Here is a 27,717-nt window from a genome sequence, read left to right as displayed (position 1 = left end):
TTTGTGGACTACCATCAGCTACCATTTAAAATACGGTTAGTAAGAAGAACGAAGAGTAGGAAGGCATTTCCCTTCCCATTTGGACACGTTTTACAATAATATAGGTTTTTCTTTCATGCGCCTCATCCAATGCAAGTATTTATGTGGGTACAACATTCGCGATAACTAAAAAAAAAAATACTACTACAAAGTCGCTTTGACCTCTTATAAGAATTCTCTTTTTGATGAATTCGTGTCTCGCGTGCACCAAAACATTCTTGGGTGACAATTTCATTGTGTATTATAGTTCCATTTGGCTTTTACAGTAGAATGCTACCTATCGAAAGTAGTCACTGTACTGAGTACTTTGCGATTCAGTATATAGTGGTTTATGAACGGCATAAATTACTGGACATCACCCAGAAGCTCATACGTCTCCGTCTTTCTTTGCCGTCTATTATTATAATTGAAAATTCAAAACCTAATAAACATAAAACACTGTACAAGTATAAAAACAAACATAAATTTTTGCCCATTCCGTTCTGCCAAATGGTGAGCTAATCTTTTTAATGTGAATACATTAAACGTACGGTTGTTGGGTAAAAAAGGGGCATATATAATATTTGTGAATGGATTCTTTTGTTTTCAGGGAACACTAGGTTAATGCTGTTAAGTGCAATATAGGCTGCACAAGCTCGTCAAATCAAACCCAATACTGATTTTTCCTTAACATTGGGTTTGTGGTGCGGGAGGAGTAGGTAGAGTTGCCACAATGGACGTCAGGATCCAACATGGCCCACTCCTCCATACTTTCATCGGCAATACCGTACGGATAACGGGCGTTGACTAGTTCCGACGTCTCGGACTCGGAGCGCTCCGATAGCAGGGGATTAAGCAAAGGAATAATCTTGCATTGAGGTACGGACGGACCCATGGTTGAGCCGGATGCCAAATCATGCTGTTGTGGCTGATGCCAAGAGCCTCGGGGTCGGCCGTTCAGGGAACTGATGGTACTGGAAGCGCTTATGGGACTCGCACCGATGCCACGCAGGGCTCTTGATGGACGCGGTGACAATGGAGGATCCAGATAATCAAGTCTTGGTGGTGGGGGTGGCTCAGGATCGCTATCTGTATCAGCAAAATCGCGAGGATGGTGATGCATGTTGGCTGGGATTCGATAGGCGTCCGTCACTTGAAAATCCGAGGCACCACCCTTTTGGTGTCCATTCTTCAGGAATAAAGCAAATTCAACACGATTAGATTTGTTAAGAACCAAATAACATTAGTATGGTATACCTTCAGAGTTCCAGACAAGCGATAAAGCTGCATATCTCCAGCTGTCGGATTATTTTGTTCATTTTTGGGATGTTTGTGCATTGGTGGCTTCATGCGACACCTTTAAAACAGAAACAAGTAGGTCAAAACATGTTTAAGTCAAAGACATTTGACTTTAAATAAAGATGGCTCACTTGATGGTGATGAGGATTACTAAGCCAAGTCCCAAGATACCACAGACAATACCAACAATCAGAAAAATATCATTGGTCATGACGCCTAGACCGAGTCCCGCTAACGTGTTTTCTGTGACAATGTCGGGAGAATTTGTATGTCGCGGGTTAGCAAAATTGTGATTTGGAGTTTGGCCCTGGATTGCATCGATGCTATTTTTACTAGCTGCCACCAAAGTAGAACCAGCTGATCCACTAGGTAACAGCAGAAATTCTATGACTCCGATAGCCGGCTGGACATTGGGCGCTGTCAATCGATATTCACAGCTGTCCATTAAATGTGTGTCGTTCAAGTTATCCATTTTGCGTGCCACATAAAAGATGAATTGACTTTGAACATCTTCGTGACTGAAGACATAAGTGTCCTTCTCTTTGTTGCCGTTGCCCGATTGGCGTTTAACCAGTCGGTTGATTCCGCTGCTGGACGATGGGACAATCTTACGAATTTTACCGTAGCGGGGTTTGCGGATAATGGTGAAAGTCGGGTTGCTGTTGGTCAATGTGGCCAGCCGTCCAGCGTCTAGCATGGCCAAAGTGATAGCTGTTTTTTCTCCAGCGATAGCTCGAATGGATCGCTTAAGTCCGCTTGGATTGTTAGCCAAAAGCGGGATAACGCTCACATTAAACAATTGCCTTTCTAAAACAACAGCCATATTCCAAACGGTAACTTGAAAGAAATCAAACGAAGCCGTCATGTTCGTCTGGACGTAGAGCAATTCCTCTTTATCAATGTTTGATTGACCAAACGTTGTGACTGGAAAGTCATTGATATAAAGTTTCCCATTTTCCGGCTCTTTCGTCTGCAAAATCAAAATTTAGTTAGTTCCTTAAAACCATCGAAACAAAGAGAATTTGAACTGGTTTTTCTTTTACTTACCACGTTGTAAAATATGTGACGACGCTGGCCGTTAGATTCTGCACCCATTGAAGAATTAACAATGACTGCTGTGGACTGACCTTGCAGGATACCTATGATGGAGTGATTGGCAAAACGGAGCGTCAGAGGCTCAAAGTGGATGCTAAAAACACCACTATCCGCTTTAAAATGGCCGTCAGACACACGGAAAATGAAAAATGTTGAACGAGGATCCATTGTTCCGTCGTGAAGGAAGACTACCCGTCCTCGGTTAACATCGTCTTGGCTGAAACGCAGCAATGGCGGTCCAGTCGTAGCTCCAGCAATGATCGAAGTCGTTGCATTCTCCGCCGTTAGAGCCAGTTTACCATATTGTGGGGGTTGAATAACGTCGTAAATCAAGTCCTTGGCAGAAGTATCAGCGTCTTCTGTTAGCAAAACCTCAGCCGTGATCGCTCTCCATTGACGCTCTACTACTGTCATGGCTGGAGCTTTGGTCAACAGGTGAAATATTTGATCGTTGACGGGCAAGATGTTGACGCGTAGCGTTCCGTTGTAGAGGAGAATATCCGGCCGATCGGATCCCCTTTCCGGCCTTTGCAAAAAGACGGTAAGCCCGATCCAATCCTCGAGAGTATCCGAATGATCGTGCTGATATTCCACTCGGCCAGCTGCAATTTCCCCAGCGGTCATCTCGCTGCCATAGTCCACTCTTCGCCCACCGACGGACACGAATCCGTGCTGCGGCGCCTGCGATAACACTAACCGTAATCTGGGCGGCTGGGTTGCCAGCACACCCTGGTAACTGCTAATCAGCTGGACAATGCCGCTCAAGTTCAGGTTCTTTTCGCGTATCACTGCCGTCCCACCTTCTTCCGTTTCAAGGGCTACCAAACCTAATAAATAAAGAAATCGTGACCTTTCATTCTTGAATATAAAGAGCCTTTAATGTTCTGATTACCAAGTATCTGTCCAGTCCACCTTCAGCCATTGTAGCAACAGAAATTTCAATGTTGAACTGTTGCTGCTGGAGCGGTGAGCTGAGGTCGGACATGATGTCGATGACGAAACTGTCGTTAACGCTGACATCGGCGAAAGGCTCTGTATGCTCGTAGATAACGAGACTTTGATTGAGATCGCGTTGAGTAAAACTGGTGATTCTCTTAGTGGATCCGTCTGCCTGTTCGAGGAGGAGTCGTCCGAGACGAGGTGGTCTTGATACCTGGAATCGAGGCACGTTTTGCTGACGATTGGTCAATATGTCACCACTCGTCACGGCAAGTAACTGGGCGGATGTAATTGACTGTTGCATCATGGGGAATACGTGGAGCCGCTGGTTGCGCACCAAGCGCACTTGCATTTTACGGGCACTGATCTGCAAATGGTGTTGACTGGGCATTGCCGACTGACCGTCCGTCAGATTAAAGGGCACCGTGCAATTGGTCTTTCCTGAATGTGGGGCCAAAATAAAATCAAGCGTTGTCTTCGTCAACTAATTTGCTGTTTACCTTGATGGACAAATGCAATTTGATGTAAGTCAATCTGTTGTTGAGTGAACGTCGTAACTGGATCAGTCAGATTTGAACCAGACGTCATGTAGCCGCAATCAGCTTGGCCGAATGAAAATTCAATCGATTGCGGCAGAGTATCAACATCAGAAGCGCCTGTAATCATTCGAAAAATAATAATAACTTCAACCAAATAAGAAAAGAAAACAGCAATCCCAATACCGAGTTGAGCTTTATCCAACACAGTGGTAGAACCTTGCCAAACCAAGATGCCCGTGTTATTAACGAGGATCGGTCTCTCGTCGTCAACCGGACGCACCTGGATATGAATCGTGGCCGGTAAGCTTTCCTTTTTGCCTGTACAATAATAAAGGCGGTCATCATTCGTTTTAAATGAATACTAAATCATGGATATGTACCGGCTAAAGCAACAATGTCAAGAGTATCGTTGGCCTCTTCGCTTCCATCGTGCCAATACAGAACTTGTTTTTCGATTAATTGCGAATAAGTAAACCGAGTCAATGGCTCATCATGGGTTGCAGCGCTCTTCAGTTGAAGATTGCCGTGGATGGGCAGTTTGGTGACTAAGAAAGCGTCGACCTTGTCTGCGTAGTAGCGTGTCACAATTTTGAGGTCGGAGACGGTCAGAACGGCGTGTCCGCCTTCGAGAACCTCGATAGGTCGAGTGAGAAGGTAGATGGATTTCGGGATAATCGCCAATTGAAAAGTCAGATTGGTCAACGTAACGACACCGTTTGTTACATCGAAAACAAAGTGGTCGGAGCTTTGATTAGCACCAGATTGGATGTAGTGCAAACGCTGCTCATCGATAGCGCTCTGATCAAAAACATGCACTTCAGGTGGGAGCAAATTAGCACTACGGCCAGTCACTAGATCCTCGTACTCGTTTTCATCTCGATCCACCTCCAAATAGCCGTGCAACGGTGGCTGATGAACGATGTAAGTCACGTCTTGTCTATTCACGCCTTGGGGATGACTAATTTTCAACGAAGACGCGTCGATTGTGAAACTTGTGCCTGTTGAATTTTAAACAGCAAGACTAGGGTACACCCCAAAATTCAATTAAACAATTATGTAAATTTACCTTCTTCCACGGTGACCAGTTCATTGTGAAGGACCTTCAACGTTTGCCAGTAACTTTCTGGATAAATTCGAACTTCGACGATGCATTCGTATTCGACTCTTCTGAGGACAGCACGTAATTTAAACCAATCTTTCCCTTCCGTCTGATTCTTGCTTTGATATGTGACTTTCTCCGAAAGAAGTTCTTCTTGTGTGAAAGATTCCATCTTCAAAATGGAAGAGCCGTTCACCTGCACTGAGCCGTGCTGTGGCTGATCCAGCAAGTAAAAGGCCAGCTCGTTGGAGTCGTAATCAAGGTTAGACACCATGCCAAGTTGATCGATGCTCAGAGCGGCAAAATAACCACGACGAACCATCAATCTTGTTTGGTTAACTCGTTCAAGAAAAGGCTCAGACGCCTGAACTTCCAGCGTTCCGGTAACGTGATACTGATTATCCGTTATCCACCTGATGGATATATCGTTGAAACGTTAGAAAACCATACACCAATAAACGAATGAATAATTTTACAGCGTCGTGCGGCCGTATGGGCTTCCAGCATGGCGGAAGAGGATTTTCCCTTCGTTGACATCATCCTGGCTGAATTGGAAAACCTTAAAAAAAGGGAACAATATTTAAAAAGGCGGATAAAGACTTGGCACAATGCCCACCAAGTCATAAATATCACATCACGTTTATGAAATGAGTATACGTATACCCTAGAATTTAAAATGTCTCGACCATCGCCGATAAAAACTGGCGATTGAATAAGCACGCTACGTATTGAAGTGGATCCATTCGTTTTTGAATTTCGTGGCGAAAAACAAAAAGGATTGGCCACGATTTTTCTATGATCGCTAGTTTAACACGAATATCTGGTAAGATGCCATCACGCTGTTTGGAGAAGCTCTCAAAAATAAGTGGAAACGTGCGATTGTTTTTACTTGAATGTCAGGTCTGTCCGTTAGGTAGAATGCTCCATTCGATACTCCACGTGGCGAATAAACAATGCTAGCCGGGCTAGTATCCACATCTGGATCGATGTATCTGCACGTAATAGATAAAAATTGGATGGCAAATAAAACAAACGGACTAAAAAAAATCATATAAAGATCACGAGAAATTACCTTAAGATGTCTGAAGTGAGTCGACGTTCGCCATTGGTAACGACGCGCAGGACTTGATCGCCCACACGCAACGGCGGATTATCATTCTTCATGTGCGCACGGATGGGAAACGTGCCAACGTATTGGAAATCCTCGGAGGGATCATCTGGCGAGACTCGCGGACGGGCGAGAAACACGAATTTATCGGTGATGGATTCGCTGTCGTCGTGCGTGTAAACGATCCTCTGATCAGTTAGATCGTCCGAGCTAAACCAGCTGATGTCTTTACGCATCACGGATCGTTTACCGACGTCCAGCAAATTGAGTTGGCCGTAGGCTGGTTTCTCCAGCACAGTATAATTGATGGCCAACGGGATCGAGAAGCCCAAAAGGCTGACCTGCAACACAGCAGTTTCGCCTTCGTTAACCAATAACTCGCCGATAGTGGCTGTGACAGTCGGCGTATCATTTCCGGGGTTGTAGTTTATCTCGAAACGTTTCAAATCCGATGCCAGTCCGGATGAAGTAACGCGGAAACTAAAGTGATCCCGCAAAGATGACAACGTGCGACGCGCTAACCGGTACTGAAGCCGCTGCGAATTGAGGACACTCTGCGACCATTTGGATCCCGTGTCCAATGGATTCGATTGCGATTGAACCCACAGCGATCCGTAAAGAGGCGGATCCATCAGAGTGTAAACAACTTCTTCTTCCGCGTTGGACTGAGGTTCAACTACGAATTTCAACAGAGCGCTGCCGATGGCAACCGACTGAGTTGATCCGCCGACGATGCTCAAGCCACGATTATTTTCCTCACGTAAAACGGCATCCAGCAGTTGGAAGCGGAACTGGTACATAATGGGCGAGCGGAAGACTTCCGCTACTTCCAGAGCAACAGAAACAGAGAATTGGAAATCATCTTGACTAGCCGGTGGTTGAAATCCAGTCGGGAGATGAACGTAACGGATGCGTTCATTACGCTGCAACTGGCCCGAATTGAACCAGTTGATCGATTGCCAACGGCCAGATCTCCACGCTTGAATCTGCCCGTGTTGCGGCGGCCTGGTAATGTCGTAACGAATGTCCAGCTCTTGGTCAGGAGCGTTGGTGCTGAACGTTAGATTAGCCGCTGTCAGTGCGGCTGAACCGTTAACCGGCACCACAAGGCCCGTGTTGTTGGCCAGGAATAGTTGCAGGTCGAACGCGGCGATTCGTAGCACAGCCGTCGGTCCGCTCTCCGCTCCGTCCGACACGCGCAACGCCAATCTTCCATTAGGTGAACCTCGATGAACGTACCAGATCCTTCCTTGATTGACATCCTCTTGAGTAAAGGTGCTAATCGCCACACCTGGTTGAATTTTGTTCTCGATAGAACCTGTAACAGTGGCAATCATGTTAGAGGTTTGATTCCGTATGGTTAATGAGATCGCCATGGCAACAGCGGATTTAAAGTTGTTGATTAGACACTTTCTCTGGCAACAACAAGCAAGTTATGAATGTTTTTATCAAGTAAGTAACAAAAAAGAAAAGGTAGCCATGACGATTGCAGTCTAGCGTAGCTTAACTTTATGTTGTACGAACTATGGGTCAACAATACGCATTTCGTTTTCCAAATGTTCGTCTACACGCCAAAAAGTTTCAAGCTCGTTAAATTGAATTGAAACGTTACGCCAGACAACCATAAAAAAAATAGATCATCTTTTCCTTATGATGAATATTCAGGTTGCTATTTTTCACGAGAAAGCAGGTAAAAAGTTAAAAAAAAAAAAAAAACCTGTATTAAATTTTACGAGCGATTCGTGATTGGCTCTCCTGCGTGAAACGTATACTAGATGGCCCCGGGAAAGGGACGAAAATAGATCAAGCGAGATCGGTGACCGTTGCCCATCAATGAGGATGTCACAACAGTTGTAAAATAAAGAAATAAAATCTTTTGCTTTGATATAACGAAATATCAGTGCCAAGTTTTATTCACGTGCCAAGTCAAATCACGCGTGGCATCACGATCCAAAATGAAAATAAAGAAGCTAGCAAGGAAAAAAAAAAAAGCGTGGAATGACGACATATCTCGCACTTGTTACACTCAGACAGGAACGACTATCCTAGCCAACAGCTAATTTTTGAATTCTTTTCAATAGTTCGTTTTCCCTTTCTTTTGTTGGAATTCTTTGATATATTCCCCCCCCCCCCCCTGCTTCTTTACTTTTACAGGATTTTTAAACATCTCCGTTTTTTAAGCTGTCGTCGTCCTCTTTCCTTTGAAATATTTCTCAGCTAGACACACTCTTCGGACTGTAATAGTTGAACAAAATTTGTGTCTTTGTCAGATGGAATTCGATCAAACTTCCATGCTGGATGCGAGCAGTAAAAAGAAAAAAAAAAGGGAGCAGACACGCAGAAAGATACAAAAAGACGAACTGTGGAATTAAACGAAGAGAGGGAAAGGAAAAAAAATACCGTCTTGTCATTTAACGACTGGAGGGATCTAAAGGGGTGATGACAACGGGTGAAACGCCTGTCGTGAAACCGCCATCCACACATCACGCTCCAGTATATAAAATTGATTAGCTCCAACGGCAGTAAATAAAAAAATACGGTAGAAAAAAAAAAAAAATTTGCATATGGATGAAATAGTTTCAAATTCTACAGCCAACTCAAGAGGTATGATCTCCGACCCGCTCGCATATATACCTCAGCCGCTCTTAAAAAATGAGCCAAAAAAAAAAAAAAAAAAGGAATTGACTGGAACTTATCCCCCGTGTATCTGAACATCAGATTCTGCTACCCTGCCCTTTCTCTGTATTGCCCCTTTCACGCATCTCATCTCTCTTCTTGGCCTTTTGTCTGCAAAAGTATCAAATGGCCTGGACTCGGCAACATGACGTGCTTTCAGAAAGAAACAGCTGTGCTGTAGTCCGCGCCCCGTCAGCGATTTATGGCCATTTAAGCATGCTTGCACGTTTCCTCCTATGTAGAGCTGCCAGTTCTTGCAACACACCCAAAGTTAGTCGATGAGAGCTTTGAAACTTTAGCTGCTCGCCCTCTCTCTATTAGCAAAGATATGCTTCGCTCACGGCTTTTGATGATGAGGCGTAATGACGGCGGGTGTGCGTACGCGTCTGTGCGGAATAAACGTAGACAATTAAGAGCAGCGAAAATCGGGCTGAGTTTCACAACTCGCTTACACCCCACCATCACGCTACATTCGGTTTAGGCTATAGCCCACAGTAATTACACGCCATCTTGATCCCATAGTTTCTAGATTACCTTTTTTATCGTTCACTATCCTGACTAATTACATATTCAAATTTCGTAATGATATTTTTGATGATCGCATTTCGACTTGACTATCCACTTTGCTCACGCAATTACCTCGTTAAAGCTTAATTATAATGAATGCTTTTTTTTTGTTCTTTTTTTTGTAGTTTTATTAAATTGTTTACCTTCCATATCTCCGTCGCTCTTGGAATTCAGAACAGAGTAGAGGAGATCTTTGGGCTGATTATCCGGATCGAAAGCCGATAGGAGTTCTTGTGTCAGCGCTTTGCGTGTGTGTTTCACCAATCGGAGGACAGCTTTCCCAGGTGACAGCGAAAGCTCTGGAGGATCGTTGACTGGACTGACGGCCAAATGAAGAACGAATCTCTGCCTTTTCTGCAAATAAGCCGGCAGGAGGAATCCTTGCCTTGGCGCGAGTTCCAGTTCGAGTAAAGCGGAATCGCGCAACGTCTCCGACCCGTCGTGAACGTAACGCACTCGATCACTATGTACGTCCAGTAAAGTGAAAGTGGCTTCATCAGCCCGACGCCATAGTGTCGAAAACAGACGGCCGTACTGTGGCGGTCTGACAACATGGAACATGACACCAGATTCGCGGACCCCGAATTTTTCATAATCCAGCTGCACTTGCAAGTGACGCGACGTCAACGTCATCGAACCTCCTTCCGTCACCTGCATTGAATAAAACAGCAGCATGTTAATAAAGCCGTTTCATCAGTGGGCTGGTCGTGTTAGTTTAAGGAATATGAAACGAACAGGAAATTGAACAGCCCAGCAAACATGTTGTACACAATAAACGGCCTATCACGGCCAAAAGGAAGGCACGTCTTTTGAAAAAAATGCATGAAACGTGGAAATTGAAACTTCCTTGACAATCTGTCCACGAATTCAATGCTGCAGCGTTGAATACAATATTTAAAGAAAGATATATCGACTGACCTGAACTGGAGAAAGATTGAGGACAGGCGGTTGTGTGTCGGAACTGGTTCCGGAAGTCGGTCCCGTGATGACGGACGTGCTGCTGCTGCTGGTGACGCTCGCCCGGTAGTTGATGAATTCCGGTTTGGTGCACGGCTGGTTGGGACACTCGCAGCGGAAATGATCCAGGCCATCCTGGAAGCACTGGGCGCCGTCGACACAAGGCGTCGGGTTGATTGAAATGCAAGGATAATGCCATTGGCAGTCGGCGGAAACATGGCGTGTCACGCGGGCATCGCGTAAGCCTAACAAACGGCCGTCCAATTCCAAACGGCGGATGCAACCGCGTAGGCTGCTATTGGCCGTCCGCACGCCTTGTGCTAAAGCTCTTCCGTGACGGACAGGTTCGACTCCACCCAAATAGATTTGTCCGCTCAGTTCAAGATATTTATTAGACGGCGACGATGTTAAAAATCCCGAATCACGACCGCTGCTGCTGCTGCTGGAGCTGGACCGGCCGTCGATCTTCAGCTCGACAGTTCCGGCGGCCAAGTGGAGCTCCACCTGGTGCCAAAGTCCGTCGTTGACGGCCTGGTCGCTGAAGAGATCGACGGCGCTTCCGCCGCCAGCGTCGAGACTGACCCGCAAATGTCCCTCGACGAGTTCGACGGCCGCAAAATCCGGTTTGGCCGGCGGTCCGCTGCTGTAGAGCAAAACGCAGTCTCTACTTTGCGTCTTGAGCTGGAACCGGATGGCGGATCCCGTTTTGGCGATGCCGGTGCCGCCGAAGGAGACGAAGGAATCGGCAGACAGGAAACTCATATCCTTCTCCGACGTGGCGTCAAACTCGGCGCTGCAATCCCAGCTGACGGCGAAGGCGGCCGCGTTTCCGTCCGTCTGCTGCATTACACACGCAGGCCATCGTGAAAATGGAAATTAAAAAATCAAATGAGTTTCAATGTCAAGGCAAAATGTGATGTGCTCCGCGGAGCTGTACAAGTTTGCATAATCAGGAAAGTATCAGGTTCACGTCGTGAGTCTTTTTTTTTTTAAACGGCTGTTTAAGTCAGCTGACGTTCGATGTTCCATATTTTGTAGAAGAGGTACGAGAGTAATGCGATACAAAGTCTAGGTCTCGACGAAAACGAATTGTTTTGGCTTTTTTTTTTTTTTCGAAAGATATAGTGAAAGAAAGAAGGCGGGTAATAAAGCTGTCTGCTCTCGCCGTACTTAATGATCTAAGCGGTTACAGCTGTTTCATGGGCTATTTTGTCATATACATATACATGCATCGGTCGCTGTATGCATTCAGAAAAAAAAAAAATCTTGAACAAGGGATTTATTTAGCGGCTATTTACAGCGTTTCTAAGTTTCTTTTATGCCGCATACATAATCCTATATACACACACGAAAGTCTCAATAAAAAGCGCTCGTTCGTCTTTCTCAAATTTTTTTTTTTTAATGACCACGAAAGAAAAAAATGGAAGAAAATGGTTATACGTCGAGTGGAGGAGAGATACAAGTCAAAGTAAATTGGCTAACGGCGGTTCAGACTACTGCAGTTTTATAGCTGTCGAGATAAATCAATCACGTGCACACTAAACATGGCGAGCCATAAAGGTGAATCCTATCTAGCATAACTAATATCCACTTCTCTTATAGCCTGTCTGGTTGTTTACACGGACAATCACAACAACCTCAACAATTTTTGGTTTCTTTTCGAAACGATTTTTTGGCGCGGCCATAATTGTACAGAATTTTGAGGCTAACACATAACAGCTGTTAGATCACGCTTATTCCATCCCGTTAAGAAACGACGCCAATCAATTGCCTTTCAAGATCTAAGAAAGAAAAAAGCAAACCTTGTTCCACTTTGCTCCGGATTAACCTTCTGCAATCCTCTGAGACGATGTTCGAACGTGTAAACGCAAGTGTGGCTTTTATACGTTTACATGCAATCGATATATTCCTTATACGCTTAGTTACATGTCTACGACTACACAGTCCTCTTGAGACAGGGTAGTCGCAATACACAGTTATTTAACCCTTTTTCTTTTTTTTTTTGTTGCTTATTTTTTTTTATAGTGTGGTGTGTATCTATAGACAGACATAAGAAGTCTTATAATGACAAGATGGCGCTATGGGAAACGAACGTATCAGCATATCATCGTCCCTGAATTGGATTGTGACCGCTGAAGGCGTCTCAGCTTTCCAGACAAGGGGGAAGGGGGCGAAAAAGAAGAGAAAAGCACATCCAAATTGCGTAATAACGTAGCAAGCAATTGCCCGAGCCACCCTCCATTCAATATGTAATTAATCCCATTCCACTTCACATAGAAGTTTGCTGCTGTTGAGCTTCTTGTTCATACGTGTCCCGAGTCTGCGAGCAAGTGCTGTAAAAGAGGGGCAGTCGGAGGGTAAGAAAAAAAAAAGCGGGCGGAAACTTGTTCACGCTAATTAGCATTTAGCATCAAGAAGAGCAGTAGCTAACAATTGTTTTCAAAAAAAAAAAAAATTTTTAACACAAAAAAGGCTTCGTCCAGATTGTCGGGCAGTTTCCAATTATGCCCGCATGTACCCATTGTTTCGAAAAAGTGGGAACTTGAAACCCCGCGGAACTTCGTCAAAAACGAAAAATGATTTCCTCCTTTCCCCAAGTCAATTTTGTAGTCTACTCTACCGTTTTCTTTTCATTGAAACAATTCTCAGTCTGTGTTGAAATCAAGTTACTCCCACAAGAGGACTCGAGCGGTGATTGCGTCTAGCACGTAATGCAGACGCTGAGTATTCTCTGATGAAACGTCAAAGCAAAAGGTCGACGATCGAATTAAGAAGCAGGTAACTGGATACGGATCCATCGGGTTTGTGTCGCTGTTTTGGCTTCTTATACTGTTACTTTCGCTTCCTTATTGTTCCTTTTTTTTTTTTTTTTTTGCTCCTCCACACAATCCTTTCTAGCCCATCTCGAGTGAGTTTGCGATTCTCGTCTTTCGTTTCGCTCCGTGTAATGAAGAAACCCATGTTGCCGACATTCGGTCTCGAGAAACAAGTCTGGAGGGGAAAAAAAATAAACAAAGATGTGTACACATGGAATAGAAGAAAAAAAAAAAAAAAAGAAGAGTCCAATTTGATCTTTTGAGGAGCCATTATTTACGAAAAGCCCGGCATCCGGCCCTCTCTCTTTTCTCCCGGGAAAGAGATATAAGAAGACGCAAGGTTGTCAAGGTGCGCCACTGTTGGCGGTTAAAGAAGAAATACAAAACCTCTCCACATCGTATTAAGTATACACATATTCATCTCTCTCTTTTTCTTTTTTTTTCTTTTTTTTTTTTATGTTTTTGCAAACACACAACTAAGGAGAAATCGAGTCCGAGAAATCCATGGGAAAAAGACCCGCGAACATTTGAAACGACGATTACAAATCAAAGTTGAAACCATCCCCAAAACTGCTGCGCTAAAGTTTATATTATGATTAAGATAAGCATGTCGTGAGCCTCCTACAGAGCGCCTCGCTGACGACCATCTACAGGCAAACTGTTAAAAAAAAAAAAAAAAAATAGGAAAATGTATGTGAGGCTCCGTTAGCAACGGCGGGGAACTTTAGATCGGGACGCTATTTTGTTTTTTTCGTAAAGACAAACTATACACCACACGTTGCGTAAAAGATGCTGCACGAAACACATGGGGGGGTGAAGAGAGGCTTGATGTATACATATGTCTAGAATTTCGAAGAAAAAAAAAAAAAAAAAAAGAAGCAATAGACTAAAGGAGATAAAAGCCAATTGCATGACGACGAGTTTCAGATGTATGCTATTATTATAATTTTCTCGTCTTTGAATGGGACAGAAAAAAAGAGTTTGAGAACGAATTTTCTATGCAATTTGTGCGTGTTTTTTTTTAGTACAGAATTCAGCTTAATGCAAAATGCTACTTTTCTTTAACGAACTTCGATTTTTTTTTTTTTGTTAGGAAAAGAGAAAACGACACAAACGAAAGAAATGAACAAAAATTGGGGATATTATCATGGATGACTTCCACCCTCCTGCCGTGTGTTGAATACGCATTCAAACGCGAGTGTATAGTTACACAAAAAGTTCAGAGTTCACCAAGGACGACTTTGTACCAAAATCACGAAATAGCAACAAACTCCTACGTTAGGGATGTTTTCCTTTTTCGGCCGCTATTGTGTAGACGCAAAATCAGATGGGCATGCCAGCAACAAGACTATCGGCTCGAAATCTTGACATTTATTGATATGCTAATGCACGTCGAGGGGAAGTAGGCGATCACTATGTTACATCTACACGAAAAAAAAAAATATATCTATACAAAGCAAATATTTTTTTGGGGGGAGGGGGGGGGCGCATCGTCAAGTACGACTCTGACTATAGATGGATTGAATAAACATATTATTTTTTTTTTCTTCTCCCGCCCCCGTGATTCGTCTGTATAAAAGCGTCCGTACGGCGTGTAATATGTGTTTCTTTTCAATTCCCGTTTTCCTTCCGTTTTGGCACACGAACGTCTTCAAAAAAAAAAAAAATGTGGAGGAATATGGCACCGAGAGGGGCCTGTCCAAGCTTCTCTTTTTCTCCGGCTGAATATAGTATATACATATTGAACTGACTTCAATTATTGGGGCGAGACCCACAGACGCCGAGTCGAAAAATAGTCTATAGGTCTGTAGAAAGTTCCAGTCTAAAGGACCAATAGAGTTAGTTTTTTCCCTTTAGACTAGCGCAGATCTATTTATAAGCATTGCCAAGAAGGTCTCTCCTCAGGAGTAGAAGAGAGTAATCGAGTCACAGCTGAACAACATCCGCCAGACGGTTGATAGGCTCCTCTAACCTTCATCCCAATGTTGTCTATATCCAGTCCCGTGAAAAACGCAAACATAAACTGACGTTTTCAAAGTTCGGGAGAAAGTGAAAAAGCAATTGGAAAGTATAAAATGAAAAATTGATTACTTCCTTTAAAAAAAAAAAAAATTAAATAAAAAATCACCCTTCAAAAGTAGAGAGGAAGGCAATATCCATGTGACTGGTTCTCATTAACGAGAACCGTTTCGGGCACGACGTAACCGTGAAAGATTCACTAACCCGTTCAAGAGATCCTCCTCCATCGTTAGAAAGTTTTAGAATTTTTACTCTTAATGTTTTTTTCTTAAAAAAAAAAAAAAAAAAAAAAAAAGAAAAGAAAATAACATAAATTTGAAGAATGATTCCCCTTTTTCTACGAGCCTGTCCGCTAACTGGAAATGCCGTTTCCATGTTGTTTCTATTTTTCGCTAAATATATGTAGCCTTTCCTTATCTTTTCATGCGTGAAAGTCCATGCATAAGCTATCCATACGTTACATCTCTAATTCAATAGAAACGAGAAGAAGGAAAACTGAGTGCTCTACCTGGACAACGGCCGTCGATGCGGATGATGCGCTGCCGCTCTTTTCGCGATCTTTGGCTTTGGCCAAGACGTCGACGCCGTTGTAGTGTAGATCGTTGAGACAGCCCCGGAAATTGTCCCACAATCCGAGAAAGATCTCGCGAAAATCACCCAAGCCACCGACGAAGAGGCCGTAGTGGATGTTGAGCTCGTAGAAACGACCAGGCAACTTCAATCTGCTCGAAAGAAAAATTCAAAAACGTTTCAAAATCAGAAGGAGAAAATAAAATGCAGCGATTATTCAATTCAACTCGTCATAATGCACATGCAATCACACATTTGAAATGGTAGGGCAATTGCATAGGAAAAAAAAAAAAAAAAAAAAAAAAAGAAAGAAAAACGCTGAATGGGAATTGTGGAAGTCGAGTTCAACAGCGCGGCGGAGAGGTAATTCAATCTAACGAGCCTCGCTTCTTGTTGCTGTCGGATGCTATTTTCAATAGGCCGTAATCGACTCAGTTTCTCAACAGCGCCCCTGTCGCGTGATTGAATATGTACACAGGGCTAGAATAGTTCAAATGGATGAGCAAAAAAGAAAAAGAGGACCGAAAAGTAGGGGAAAATAGGAAGGATAAAAATGGATAGCGCTGGATGAGAGAGATGAATAATAATTTAAAAAAATACGTTTCGCGAAACTAATACAAAGTGATATAAATTCATGTGTCATGGAAGATTGTTATTTACTTGGATGAGTGAAGGCCGTCGACAGTCAGCGTGAAATCGGCGTCTTTGCGGTGGATGCGCACGTCGTGCCAGGCCAAGTCATCGAGTCGGAGGCCACGCGGCGTGGCCACCTCCGCCTCGCCGGCTCCCAGGTTGATGCGCACCTTCAACGCCGCCGATTGGAGCACCACCAGGCAATAGTCCGTCCGTCCGGCTGCTAAGAAAAGGAGAGCGTCCGATCTCGACGTCCGGAATCGGAAGCTCAGGTCGGTCGCAGAACGGGCCTCTTGTAGCGGCAAAGCGATGTAGCTGGACCCGTAAAAAGAAGCTAAATCCAATCAACACACACACAAAAAAAAAAAAAAAAATGTAAAATTAGATTTTTTTCTTTCTTTCACTTTCAACTGATCATTTGCAAAGTTCGTTATGTTTCGTTGAATCGTGTGAAAAAAAAAAAATGCCTTTCTCTCTCTTTTCAAATGTCACTTGATGTTTGGACGGATCTGCAAAAGCCGGCCAGCGTGAATCCGTCCAAAGCTCAGAGTCCGCTTTACTCTCGCTCGAATGTGTACACATTGTATTTGATACGCGACAAAAAGGCGGAACTAAAATTGCTGAGCTGGAAAAAAAGATTTAAAAAAAAAAAAAAAAGGACATCGCGCGAAGAATGGCATTGCCGCAAGTTTCTATAACGAAGGTGACGATACATCGAGGCGCAATACAACGATAGCCACACGACTCTGCTCATCCGGCCAATATTAAATCGAGACTCAGATCAAAACAGCGGGAGGGGCACTGGCGCGTCAACGCGCCTTCGACGTATTTCTTTTGTTCTCGACGCGTGAACGTGAGAGATTTTGCTCTCTCTCCGCTGTAGCGGAATCATCGATGGATGGCCGCTTGCGCTTTTTTCGCCATCCGACACAATACAGACGATGCGCATCAGCGCGATTCCAGTTTTCTCGCATGAAAGAATTCGATTTCCCTTCACAACAAAAGATAAGGAAAGAAAAAAAAAAAAAAAATGGAGAATACAATCCTTTTCGTTAAATACTACGGCAGCCGACACACGTTCCGATAAAACTGAAGATCAAAGCACCAGACAGAGCATCCGCTTCCCTTTTTCGCAATGCAGTTATAGGATGATCACGTCCGCGCCATGTGACGTCGGTCATCACATACACACACACACACACACACACGCAAAAAAAAGAAAAAGAAATGAAATAAAAGAGAGACTGGAAAAATCATTCCCTTCTTCTTTATATTTGAATAAATACAGCTGCATCGCACCGGTCGCTTTCAACCCAATCATCTTTTAGCTGACACTCGTACAAGATCTATTTTTTTTTTTTTTGTCCCCCATCCGCTCTCTTCATCCGTCTCAATTCTTTTTTTTTTTTTTTTTTTTTTTTTCGTTACTTAACCACCAAAGAGGGTGACTAACTTTGTCCGCTAAGCGTCGGGACAGATTTAGCGGGAGCACGCGTGACAATCTCCCGAAAGCTGAAACGGCTTTTAGTTTACTCTACAAGGCAAGACCATCCCCTCAGTTATTTTTTTTTTTTTTTATTTTTTCAAACCCTCTTTTCACTTCCTCATCGACTGAAAATGTCTAGAAACCCATCAGCCTTCTTTTGTTTTTCGCCGGACGGGTTTATCTTGGCCGGAGACGAGATGGAAGGGGCGGACGCATTTGCATACCAACTAACCCCCTCCCGCATCCCACGCACACGAACAGCTCAACAACAAAACGGAATGAGAGACGGTGGAGTAAAAGTAAATCCGGAAGATGTACGCAGACAAGGAAAGAGTTTTCTTTTGTCGTTTTCGCTTTTTCGAGTTCTACGTTTGGCGGTTATTGAACTCTCTCATTTCTCTTTTAGGATTCGTGCAGACGAAAAAAAACAAAACAAAGGGAAGGCTAAAAAATCTGCTGCGTCCGGAGTACTGAGTGTATCGTCGTCGGATGTACTAATCGATATGGGGTGGAAGGGGGGTACGGCTTGCCAGGGACATTCATTATATAATGGCAATTAGTTTAGACAAGTAGTACAATAACTATTGGCTAGACCGGATATTTTTGCTGCATTTGTTTTTTTGTTTTGTTTGTTTTTTTTTAAGCGAAAATGGGTTTCGATCAACACCCAGATGGAGTTCGCGATCGAAGTGAAAGGAAACTAACCGGAAGCGTATGGATTCTTCCTTTAAAAAAAGGGGGAGCAAAATAGAAAATGTTGTTCTTTTTTTTTTTTTTTTTTTGTTGTTGTTATTGATAAGAAGTTAAATAGCAAAAGTTTTTCGTGGAACGTCTGCATTCAGCTCAAAGAGTTGGGTAGGGAATGTTTCGAAAAAGGAAAAATTGTCGTTAAAGAAGCAAAACAAAAAAAAAAACAGGAAAAGAGAAGAAGAGATTCAGTCTCTCTCTCTCTCTCTAAAAATAAATATTCTCTCAATATGGCCATCTGGTCGGGCCATCTTTCACCGCGAGAGGGGTCCGGCAATATCCTTTCAAAAGTCCTTCAACTTCTTCTATCATCTCTACAACACAAGACACCCACAAAAATAAAATTCCAACGCACACGCCATCACCAGCACTAGACACACACACACAAATTTATTTTTTTTTTGAATATCATTCGTTTGACTCTGACATTCTTCTTCTTTAAAGGAGGGATTTAAAGAAAAAACATGTTCTTGTCATTGGTATTTGGACAGACAATATTTCCGCTTTCATCCTCGGCTTTCGGTTGAAGGCAAAAAAAAAAAAAATAATCTCAATCAGCCGTAATGATTATAAAATACTACAGGCGCGATAAAACAGATCGACAAACAACAACAAACAAACTCGATAAAAAAAAAAAAAATAATCAAATTCAATCAAAAGAAATCTGATCTGTTTTTACAAACGCTGAAGGTCGCGTCTTCATTTGTGCCCCACTTTGCATGAAATGCAAAGACAATGAACGAGCCCCACAAAATTCAAAGTTCCCTCCGGATATTTCACACACACACACACACACAGATCCACGATAGGAAACGTAACACACGCAAGTCAACCGTGTTCTTGTTGGTTTTTTTTTGAATTAGCCGCGAAAGCCATTAGCGCGTTGAAGTGAACGCGAGCAAGCGGCGAAACACACGCGCTCCTCCTCTCTTCGTCTAAATATACTGCGTTTGATGAACAAGTTATGCGCGTGTATGTGTTTAGACACTAGCCCACAACACCACCCGAGTACACAGATAGAAAAAAAAAAAAAAAAAAAAAAGAAAGAGACACACACACACACACTGATGATGAGGTTGACTCAATGACGATAGAGCCCTTTCCCTCGTTAGCTTTTTCCTCAATCAGCAAGAGCTTCGCTTTTTTTTTTTTTTTCGTTCATTCGGAAACGGGGCGCCCGTCGCCCAGCACGTTTACACTTTCTCGCAGCGGGTGCAAAAAGCAATTAACGTACTGGTTGGATATGATGAGACCAAAAATCGATATTATTTTAACGGCGCTATTTTTCGCGTTTTTCGTCCCGTTATAAAGACGTAACGCGAGACCAAAAAAAAAAGCAAAAAAAAAAAAAAAATAAATAAAATGTCATTAAAAGTTGGGAAAAGAAAAACGAGATGAAATGATGTGGTGCAAAGGGCTTCTGTTCAACCGGAAAAGGAGAAAGAAAAAAAAAAATAAAATAAAATTTCAGTTGGATGTGGGTTGCGGAAATGAAATAGATCCCCACACCTTCTCACTTTGTTGGTGGCAAAACAAGACCAGGTCGATGGGCATTTCATATCCCGCATCAATTTCGCTAGTGATTTCGAGCTCCGGAAATGAACGTCCACGAAACGGACGTTTGTCGTAAGTGAATCAATTTGAAAACGAGGCTCATATTGACCATCACCCTGCGCATTTCGGCAATTGCAATCAACTTTTTTTTTTTTTTTTTTCTAATCTTCAATGCAAACAACTTTTTTTTTCAGTTCAAAAACTTCTCAAATTGCATTTGCCAGGTAACGGCAGTTTCCCCCTTTCCAAAGAACAAACAAAAAAAAAAAAAAACAAAATAATAATAATAAAAAAAAAAGAAAAAGTTTCAATTTCAGGAGGGATGTAAATTGAGAGCAACTTTGCCGGGTACAGAACAAAACTCATTCGCTTTTTTTGCTTAAACCCTTTTTTTTTTTGTTTAGAAAGAAATTCCCGGACAAAATTGATGGCCGACGACAAAAGACGAGGCGACCAGAAACCATAAAAACTTACGCCACGCCATTCCTTGCTGTACAACGTATCTGTTGAAACGATATCCAAAAAAAAAAAAAAAAAAAAAAAAAAAACCCCTGTTGGTAGAGTTGCATTCTTTTATAGTTTCACCATAGATATATAAAACAACGATTTCAAAAACAAACTCGGAGAGAAAGACGAACTCGTCCGGTAATTGAGTGACGAGTTTAGGGCATTTAACACAAGCGAAAAGAGAAACAAAGGAGAAATATAAAAAACGATTACTTTCGCCCACTTTCCAAAAAGCTCCAAAACTATTTTTCCACGTCGTTTATATGGAACGAGAAAATTCCATAACACAACGTCTGAAAAAAAAAAAAAAAAAAGAAATAAAAGGACGGTGGGGATTTTTTTTTTTTTTTATTTTTTATTGCGCACAAAAGAAAAGAAGGGAAAGTACAGCGTGACTTTTAAGAGTTGGTCGATTCACCCGTAGCACACACACACACACACACAACGGCTATCAGCTGTGTGTGTGGTGAGCGGAAACAAGTCACGCCGACTGGAACGCGTTCGGGAGTTCGGCTGACCGCGTCTATATACAAATAAAAAAAAGGGAAAAATGCATTTTTTTTTTTCTCTCTCTCCCTCTTCCTTCCTTCCGTCCCCATCTGTGTGAGCGTGTTGCACTCGGCGATTCACATCGTTAACGTGAATAAACACGTCGCGTTCGTTGCTGTTGGTGTGTAGCGGCTATTAAACAATCCCAACCCTTCTCCACGCAACAACCCCCCCCCCTCCTGCCCTTTTTTTTTTTTTTTTTTTACCGTTTGTTTTAGACGTGTCCTTCTTTTCAAATATGTTGCGTTCTTATTTTCTTTCTCCCCCCTTTTTTATTTCTATTTTCGTGTTGTTGTAATTTGAATTTTTTCTGTGTGTGTTCAATTTCAGCCCTTTCGAACTTCGTTCGAGGCACACACCACGTGCGTTTCGGAGGGGGGTGGGGCGGGAGGGGAGACCTAAGGAACATTTCACGCTGGCAACAAATAGGGAGAACGTTAACGTCCGCCATTGGTCCCCTATTTTTGCAGCCCGGAGACGCTTATGCCGGAGTTATTTATATGCTGCTGTTTAAATTCTTAACAATTTCCTTCCCCCCCCTTTTTGAAGTCTTCTACTTTTCAAAGTTTAAAAATAATTTCTCTCTAATTTTTCGTCTCTTGTTCTTATTCGAATTTCGCAGTGCGCCGACGTTGTCTTTTAAAACGAAGCCCTAAACAAAAAAAAAAAGGAATGAAAAATTCAATGGAGATATTTCGCGTGCGTGTTTTTTTTTTTTTTTTTATCGACGCTAATGCAACTTGCCGACAGCAAAAAGAATTTCAAAAAATTGAGCTCGAAAAATAAAAGAAAAACAAATATGATTATAGAGCATAAGCGATGCATATCGTCAGGTTGAAACAGGCAATCTCGAAGCTCCTCCCTTTCTTTTTCTCCCCCCCCCCCCCCTCCATCTCCTCTCGGATTTCGAGACCGACCGCGTCGGTCATAATCGTGATTCATAACCTTCTTCGACTGCTGGCCCGACCGAGCAGCGTTAGCATATATCCAGTCGTGTTCGTTGGTATTTTACGGTTTTTAACATTTCTTTCATTATTATATAAACACATTATTCTTTATTTATTTAGTTTTTGAAAAAAAAAAAAAAAAAAAAAAAGTTCCTATAGAATTTTGTTCCGGGGGGGCTATTTTCAAGCAAAGGCTGGCCGTTTCAGATTGTACGGCGATTTTTTTTTTTGTTTTGTTTTGTTTTCCCCTTCAGTCCAGCCATTAAAAAAAAAAAAAATTTTCCTTCTCCTTTCGGATGTTTTAAAAATCATCAAATAAATAACAAAGCAAAAATATTTATATGAATGGCTTATAATAACGCAGGTTCAACGTCATGACGGCGCTCTTCCTCCCGGCTTCGATAATTCAAAAATGTTTGAATTTGATATAAAAAAAAAAAATAATAAAAAGGGAAGCGACCGACAGTTCTCAAAGTTTAGCATTTCTATGGCGCAACAAATGCATTTTTGACATCTTTTTTTTTTTTTTCATATTTGTTTAACTCTTTAAAAAAAAAAAAAAAAAGGGAAAATACTTGGGATAGAAAGGCGACATATTTCCGATAGCATCGCAACAAATTCCTCGTTCGATATCTTCATAAGATGACGGATAACGTCAGATATAATCGCAATCACGTCAAACGAAATCAACAGGTATTTCGACGAGATTGGCAGTGTGTGTTCTTCCTTTTTCCCACCAGAAATCATCATTCAAATTAAAACGAATTGAATTCTAAACGAAATGGGAGGATCCCCCGGTGTGTGCCGTTTGATCGAGCGTCGTCATCTCTCAAACACTGGCCGTGCACCGATTTCGAAAGAGATTCTAACGATACACACAGGGAATGTCTATTTTATTTTTAAAAGAGGGAAACAGGAAGAACACAAAATAAAAGATCAATGCGCGCGTCCGATATTCGTTCGTGTACACACACACAAAAAAAAAGAAAAAAACCGAGGCACACGCCGATAACACGCAAAATAAATAAATAAAAGAGCGAGAAATAATAATCGGAGAGGGAAGAAAACTGAGCATAGATTTACGACCTTTTTTTTTCTTCTTCCACGTTCGAACCGTCCAGCCGTCTCTATAGACTCCCCCTGTCTACCATGTCTGCCCGGCTTCTATTGTTGCTCTTGTTTGGGCTATTCCAAAGCAAGACCACCCAAATAAAATAGAAAAAAAAAATCTTTTTCCCCCTTTTTTTTTTTCCCCTATTGTTTACTAAATAAGGACATTTGTGTCCATTCATTTACGCCCTCCATCGTTTTTTTTTTTATAAGCTGCATCGCACAAAATGGACCAAAGCAATTTTTCTTCGTCCGATTTATTCCTGACCCAATAACAACAACAACAAAAAATCCCCAACGTAAATAATCGGATTACAACATCCCAATTGATTCCTGGCTCAAAGCATTCAAACTTCGCCTTCTTTCCGTGTCTATTTCTTTAAAAGACACAATTACCTGATTTTCTTATACGCAAGAAAAAAAAAAAAAAAAGAAAATCTCCTCCGGGCCTGTAATAGATAGTCTAAAAAAAAAAAAAAAAATGACCGACTCTTTGTCGGAATGTTTTTTTTTTTTCTTTATGTCCATTTCTCAGACCGATTGGAACGTATCCGAACTTGGTCCGTCCCCTACCGCTCTTCCCAGTTGATGGTTATGACACCCCCGATTCCCCGACGCGGACTATCCATCGACCAATTAGCTTGTCATCTTCCTATCGGTTTTGCGCATGTGTTTTTTTTTTTTTTAAATTCTTTTTTAGAAATATACATTGGATGGCAAGTCACGACGACAACAGCCTTAATACCTTCATACAAAACTATAGCGTCGTAAAAATCTAGCCGACACCAAGATGGTTATAGCTTCACCGTTAGATATTTTTAGAAAAAGACGAACAAACGTTTCTACACAGAGTTTCGTTTGTTCGTCGAAGGAAGACTTTCAAAAATAATAGAAAAAAAAAAAAAAACCAGATGCGCTGAGGCAACCGGTTGCCATGGTAACGTGCATTGAGAAAAATAACAGGACTTTTTTTTTTTTTTTTTTTTTTTTTTTCCTCTTTCGTCGTTCTAAAAAATCAAAACCAATGTAGCGGATTCAAACAAAATTAGATTGTGTGTGTTCAGCGTAGATAGAAAAAAGATGTTTACCCTTGATTGAGCGAATTGTCAGTCAATAACCGTCCCACCGTATTATGTTTGCCATTGTTATGTGTATTTATGTATTCCGCCTTTTTTGTTTTGTTTTGTTTTTGTTTCCTATTTTTGTTTGATTGCGTCTGATTTTGATGGATGCAAACGATTTCCCGGAGGGTTAGTTGCAACAGAGAAAGTGCAGAAATGTTTGTCTATTTCCCCCGCTTTGTACTAGACTTTTGGTAAATAGGCTTTAAACGGAACATGCAAAATTCATTTCTTTTCTCTAAATCCTCTTATTTATCGTTACATTCCTTTATTTGCGTCAACGAGTTAAAGAAACTCTGAGCTACCCCAAAATTGCCGCCCTCCCCCCAAAAACAAAAAAAAAAAAAAAAACGCATATAAAAAATACAATTTCAAGAAAGAAAAAAATAAACTGTTCTCTTTTGAAAATAACAGTTGGCCAGCAGGAGGACATATTTCTGAGTTTCGTGTAACTCGAAACCGCGCCCTACTCTCTCTCTCTTCCCCTATTGGAAAAAATAGGGTGGAAAAAAAGATGGCCCGTCTTTATATTTTTTGATGCCCTCAAAAATCCGTCGCTTAAGTTGCAGCAACATCTTAGAGAGCGGCGGCTGCTGCACCCTCCGCATTTCTTCTATTTCTGTATATTTAAATAGAGAGAATGGAAAGACTTAAACTCTCATCTCTTCTTCCCCCCGTTCTTTTTTTTTTTTTTTTCAAGTAGTACCACCTTATTTCCGAGTGTATGTGCTGTGTGTGCGTGTGTGTTTGTCAGAGGGGAAACAAGAGGGTAAAAGCTGCAAATGACGAGATGGCCGTCTGTGTGTTTTGACTGCCGGAAACGGACCGACTTCCCCCTTTTTTTTTTTTTTTTTAACTCCCCTCCCTCCTAGAAAAAGGCACCATCACATTGAACTGCAAACATCCATAATAAATAAACGAGTTTTTTTTTTTTTCCCCCAACGCTATTTATTGATAATCATAGATGAATTATTTACCCTGTGGGTGGGCTTTAATTCCTTTTGATTTGTTCGGCCGAAGTACAGGCGGCATTAGCTCATTGTGCGCCCTGAATTAATATTAATCAACGAGCTCATGTATGGGAGCATAGAGTAGCTACTCGACGACAAACAAAGTGCCGGTGGCTGTGCGGGATTATTACACAATAGCATTCGCCCAGACGGCCATATGTGAATACCCTAACCTTCCCCATATTTTTTTATTTTCTGGAACGAAAGGGGTAGACCGTCAGCAGTGGCTGTCACGAAAAGGCAACATTTTTCAAAGTCCAACCAAAAAAAAAAAAAAAAAAAATGATGTACATGTACGTGAGATGTTGTACGATGTACAGCCAGATGACGAAGAGTTTTGTTTCCTTTTTCTGCACAAACATCCGATAGGAAGAAACAAATAAATAAAAAAAAAAAAAACTAAAGAGGGGAGAAGGGAAAAATTATGTCCGGCAAGTGGCGGACGATGCGAGAAAAAGCGGACAAGTGTTTTCTCTTGTAAAAAATTGCGGGAATTCTTACACATCAGTCGTGACACGCTGTCATACTTGGTGAAAACTAACTCCTCGCAGTTACTCGCATCCGTGTAGGTTGTAGGGCTAAATAAGGCGAATGTAGAAAGACTTTAACGGTAAATGTATACTTGAAAAAAAAATGATTGTTATGAGTCTGGCCGTTTCCGGACGCAAAACCTTCTGCAAGAAACGCAAAAAAAAAAAAAAAAAACTTTGATCGTTTCCTTAACTGCCATTTCCACTTTCTGTTTACTGCACGCGAATAAGAAAGACATTCATCTTGCCTTTTAAACATTTTTAAGTGTTGCGTAGGGGAATGAAATGTGCGATGAGTACGGCCGCAGACAAGAAAAATTCAGGTCAAGTTCTCAAATCCCCGTATTTGATTGTGTTCAATTCAAAATCGATTTCAATCTGAGGATATTTAAAAAAAAAATGCGTTGGCGAGAGAGGAAATGAAAAAAAAAAAGGGAGGCTGGTAACGATAAAACAACAAACAGAAGAACGCAGCTGATGCGCATCAACAAGCACGAAACTCACGCTTTGATAATAACGAAAAAAAAAAAAAAGAGAAGCATGACCGACAGGAGCGGCCCAGCCCTCCTCAGCGGGAGATTTCTCGAAAAATGATCAAACTGAACGTGCATTAATAGTAGAACGCAAAGAAATAAAACGAGGTAAAGACATTTATATATGTACACTCAGGTGTATGGCTACAAAGTGAAAATTTGCATACCTGCACGGACGACGGTGTTTGAAATCCAGAAAAGGACCATCACAACAATCGTGACGGGATGATTTGACATAGCCATCAAAACTCTTCCCACTGTCTTCATTTTTTTTTTCTTTTCAATCGAAAAATTGTTAACACGACGATGATGAAAATCAATTCAAGTTGCACGTAAAATCAAATGCTACGATTTAAAGTTCCTCGATTTTTTTTGTCACGAAAAATGATCAAATTGGCACGCGGTGGGTCAGCAGTAAAGCGACGGGTAAAACACTTGAGAACGGACCGTCTTGGCAATTCATGTCGGGATCGAGGCAACACAAAACCAGGCGGGAACACGCACGATCTTCACGCATCACACACACACAAAAAAAAAAAAAAATACGAAACGAAACTTCAGTTTGAAAAAAAAAAAAAATAAATAATAATTCCCGTCGCAAGTTTTTTAATTTTCACGTACTGACACGGAAAAAAAAATATGTTGGCCGTCACATTTCACGCTGGCCCGTTCCGCTTTCACTGTCTGTATGTGTTGGCGGTTGTAATCGGCCTTGATCGCCAGTGTCAATGGCCGGCCAAAGCAAAAATAATAAAATTATGTTTTTTTTGTTTTTTTTTACTCTTTTGAACAAAATTTTTAAAAAATTGAAAATGACACACACTTGGGCCAGCCAACACACACACACACACGAGAAATGCGTGCAACAGAAAAAGTAAGAGGAGACTACGCGGGAGAAACGAATAAACAAAAATATCTCAAAATGCGGATATGTTTGTGAGCAGGGGATGGAGGAGACGTTGAACTTGGGTCGTAAAACGAGAGCCGGGGTGCGTGCTGCCAGCCAGACGGCCTGAAGGCGACTGAACTATGCAAGTGACTGGGGGAGCCACGAAAAGAACTCCGCGTGTGTGTGTAGTATGGTGGAGGGGGAGGTGGATTTTTTTTTTTTTTTTTTTTTTTTTTCGGGGGAGGGTATCACACTCTTCTTTTTTCTTTTTCTTTCGTTTCTTCTCTATTCCTTCTTTTTTTCTTCTCACAGGGCATTTGGAACGACAATAACAACACAGCAGTGCATTTTCTTCTTTCTTTTTTTTTTTCATAGAAAGAAAAAAAAAAAACAAATTTT

The 27,717-nt window shown here is 41.9% G+C and overlaps 1 protein-coding gene across 1 annotated transcript; it reads right to left on the bottom strand.

Moving 5' to 3' along the window:
* Nucleotides 1–262: 262 nt before the first annotated feature.
* LOC130691474 (chondroitin sulfate proteoglycan 4-like) lies at nucleotides 263–26,711 on the bottom strand. Its single transcript, XM_057514431.1, has 17 exons — nucleotides 26,597–26,711; nucleotides 16,363–16,669; nucleotides 15,629–15,854; nucleotides 10,259–11,137; nucleotides 9,484–9,991; nucleotides 6,062–7,415; nucleotides 5,879–5,981; nucleotides 5,466–5,548; nucleotides 4,957–5,402; nucleotides 4,271–4,888; nucleotides 4,074–4,208; nucleotides 3,852–4,007; nucleotides 3,308–3,792; nucleotides 2,365–3,243; nucleotides 1,449–2,287; nucleotides 1,276–1,375; nucleotides 263–1,207 (listed from the first exon to the last, which is right to left on the bottom strand). The coding sequence occupies exons 1-17, from the start codon at nucleotides 26,694–26,696 to the stop codon at nucleotides 683–685; spliced, it is 7,743 nt and encodes a 2,580-aa protein (XP_057370414.1). The 5' UTR covers nucleotides 26,697–26,711; the 3' UTR covers nucleotides 263–682.
* Between the last annotated feature and the right edge of the window lie 1,006 nt (nucleotides 26,712–27,717).

Source organism: Daphnia carinata, chromosome 1, assembly GCF_022539665.2.
Source record: "Daphnia carinata strain CSIRO-1 chromosome 1, CSIRO_AGI_Dcar_HiC_V3, whole genome shotgun sequence".
NCBI lineage: Eukaryota > Metazoa > Arthropoda > Branchiopoda > Diplostraca > Daphniidae > Daphnia > Daphnia carinata.
This window is presented reverse-complemented; position numbering and strand designations above follow the sequence as displayed.